The sequence below is a fragment of the Apis dorsata genome, unplaced genomic scaffold (genome assembly GCF_000469605.1).
Source record: "Apis dorsata unplaced genomic scaffold, Apis dorsata 1.3 scaffold_207, whole genome shotgun sequence".
NCBI classification, from domain to species: Eukaryota; Metazoa; Arthropoda; class Insecta; order Hymenoptera; family Apidae; genus Apis; species Apis dorsata.
Window position 1 is genome coordinate 1072080 of NW_006263491.1, and position 2288 is coordinate 1074367.

Consider the following 2288-nt stretch of genomic DNA (forward strand, 5'->3'; position numbering starts at 1 on the left):
TAGAATTTATTGAGAATTTTTAAAATAAATGCTAAAATAAAGTATAAATTTCTAAGATTTAAATAATAAAAAATAATAAAAAATAAGATATAAATAAATACTATTTTTAACAACTAAAATTAATCAATCTTATAAATAATTGTATATTCTAAATATAAATTAATTTTTGTTTAATCTAGATATTGCTTATAGATTCAAATAACTTTTCTTTAGAGTTGTTAAAATTATCTCATTTTGTTATTGTATCAGATAAATTAACTTATTTTTTTTAAAATAATTTTTTTTAAAATAAATTAAAAATTGTTTCTTGTATGTTAGTATTATAATAATTTTGATTAATTCGTGTTTTGGGTTAGAAATAAACGAATTTAAATCTTTGTTGGCAATTATTATAAAATATGAATTAATCGGAGCGGATATTTAATTCATTGTAATTCAGTAATCAGAATTATAAAATTATAGTTCATTTAATATAATACTTTATCTGTCGTTAATATGAATTTCTATAATTGCATTAATATAAATCATAATATAAATTTACATAATAAAAATAATAATATTACAGTATAATTAATATATTTTTTTTAAATTTTTCTTTTTTTAAAATTTTATAATTCATGAAATAAAATAGATCTTAATCCAAGTAATTGTATAAATAAATGTATTTACTTCAATAAACGTTATTATAAGTAATGAAATATATAAACTAAAAATTTTTCCTATTTTTACAATAAAATAAAATAAAACTTAATTATATCATAGAAGCAATTTTTACAAACATATTTATAATTTCATTTTTCATAAGATATAACATGATATTGACATCTTTAACTCATATATATTTATTTTAAATTAAAAATTTTTTTTTTTCGATATTTAATAATGAAAATATAATATATTTAAGAAAGAATTATTATGCTTATTATAATGCTTGCTTATTTATTGGCAGTTAATTTTATATTGTATTTTTATTTACAAATTTTTAATACAAATTTATGTTGTAATATAAAAATTAATAACAATTTATAATATAACTTATTGTTTATCATAAATAAAATTTTATTAATAATCATGTTTAATACCTGATTTTAAAAATTTTTAATAATCTAATAATTATTATCATTATAATATGAATATTTTATAAATGAATGAGTGATTTTCATAACAATTTAGTCTAATTCATTTCCATTTCTATTTGTTCTTGTTCATCACTGGATTCTTGCATTTTGTCATGTTCAGTAATTTCTTCTAATTTCTTTCTTTCTTTTAATCCTACAGCAGGTGATTTTATAAGTGATAAATCACGTTGAACTTCTTTAATATCTCTTTCTTTTTCTAATTCTCGTCCTTTACGTAATCGTTGCATTATATGTAGATTTTGTCTTCTTTGTTTGATATTTTCTACTTTTTTCATGGCATTAATTGCATTATGCCATAATTCTCTATTATATTTAATAGGAATATTCCTTCTTTTTTCAAATTCAAATGATGGATCTACTGCCAACTCTTTTCCAACTGTTTTTCTATATGCTTTGGTCCATTTGACTTTTCTTGGATTTTTCTTTTTCTTGAATGCAGCATGACATTTTGATCGACAAAACTTAAATATCTATAACATAAACAAAATATGATATATAAATATAGTATTATAATTGATTATCAATAATTGATGATCAAATATTAAATAATTGTTAATTGTTCATATACATTTACAAAAATATACAAACAAAAAATAATATATATATATATATATATATAACCTAAACAATATCGAAAAAGTTTGAATTTTATAATTTGAAAAAGAATATTTTAAAATATAATTTTGAATTTTATTATTATTAATATTATAAAAAAATATACATAAAAATTCTCACTTTACAATCATTTCTTACGAATTGTATTCCATGTCCCGGATATATCCGAGATGAACAAAAATAACACGTTTCTATACGCATGTTGCATTCATTTATGAAAATACTAGATTAAATCGGAAATCAAGACAATGAATATAAGATTACAGATGAGATAAAAAACTAATAATATTTCTCTATAAAAATTTATTATGTTGTAAATATTTTTTTGAAATTTCTTATAATAATTTAATATATTTTCATTTTTGAAACAATTTAATGTCAATTTATTTATAAGTTATAAATATAATTAATATATAAAAATTCAAAATGATATTTTATATATCAAATTATATATAAAATAAATAATATATTTTTTAATTTGATAATTTTTTAAGAAATATTTTGTAAAATTAAAATGAAAAATTTAAATCATTG

General features: G+C 16.7%; 1 protein-coding gene across 2 annotated transcripts; it reads right to left on the reverse strand.

The window, feature by feature from the left end:
* Positions 1-938: 938 nt before the first annotated feature.
* On the reverse strand, positions 939-2030 carry LOC102679907 (probable ribosome biogenesis protein RLP24). Of its 2 annotated transcripts, none has more exons than XM_006615035.2 (2): positions 1875-2030; positions 939-1609 (listed from the first exon to the last, which is right to left on the reverse strand). In XM_006615035.2, exons 1-2 carry the CDS (start codon positions 1953-1955, stop codon positions 1175-1177), a joined length of 516 nt encoding a protein of 171 aa, XP_006615098.1. In that variant the 5' UTR covers positions 1956-2030; the 3' UTR covers positions 939-1174. The 2 variants fall into 2 exon arrangements, with proteins under 2 accessions (XP_006615098.1, XP_031365996.1); XM_031510136.1 differs by having other exon boundaries at positions 1880-1968.
* Between the last annotated feature and the right edge of the window lie 258 nt (positions 2031-2288).

What these genes read in the sequence shown, in the direction of transcription:
- LOC102679907 (XM_006615035.2), bottom strand. Translation starts at nt 1,955, where the DNA reads ATGCGTATAGAAACGTGTTATTTTTGTTCATCTCGGATATATCCGGGA. An exon ending in TCGTAAGAAATGATTGTAAA is followed by an intron (nt 1,610 to 1,874) that starts GTGAGAATTTTT and finishes TTTATGTTATAG; the next exon opens with ATATTTAAGTTTTGTCGATC.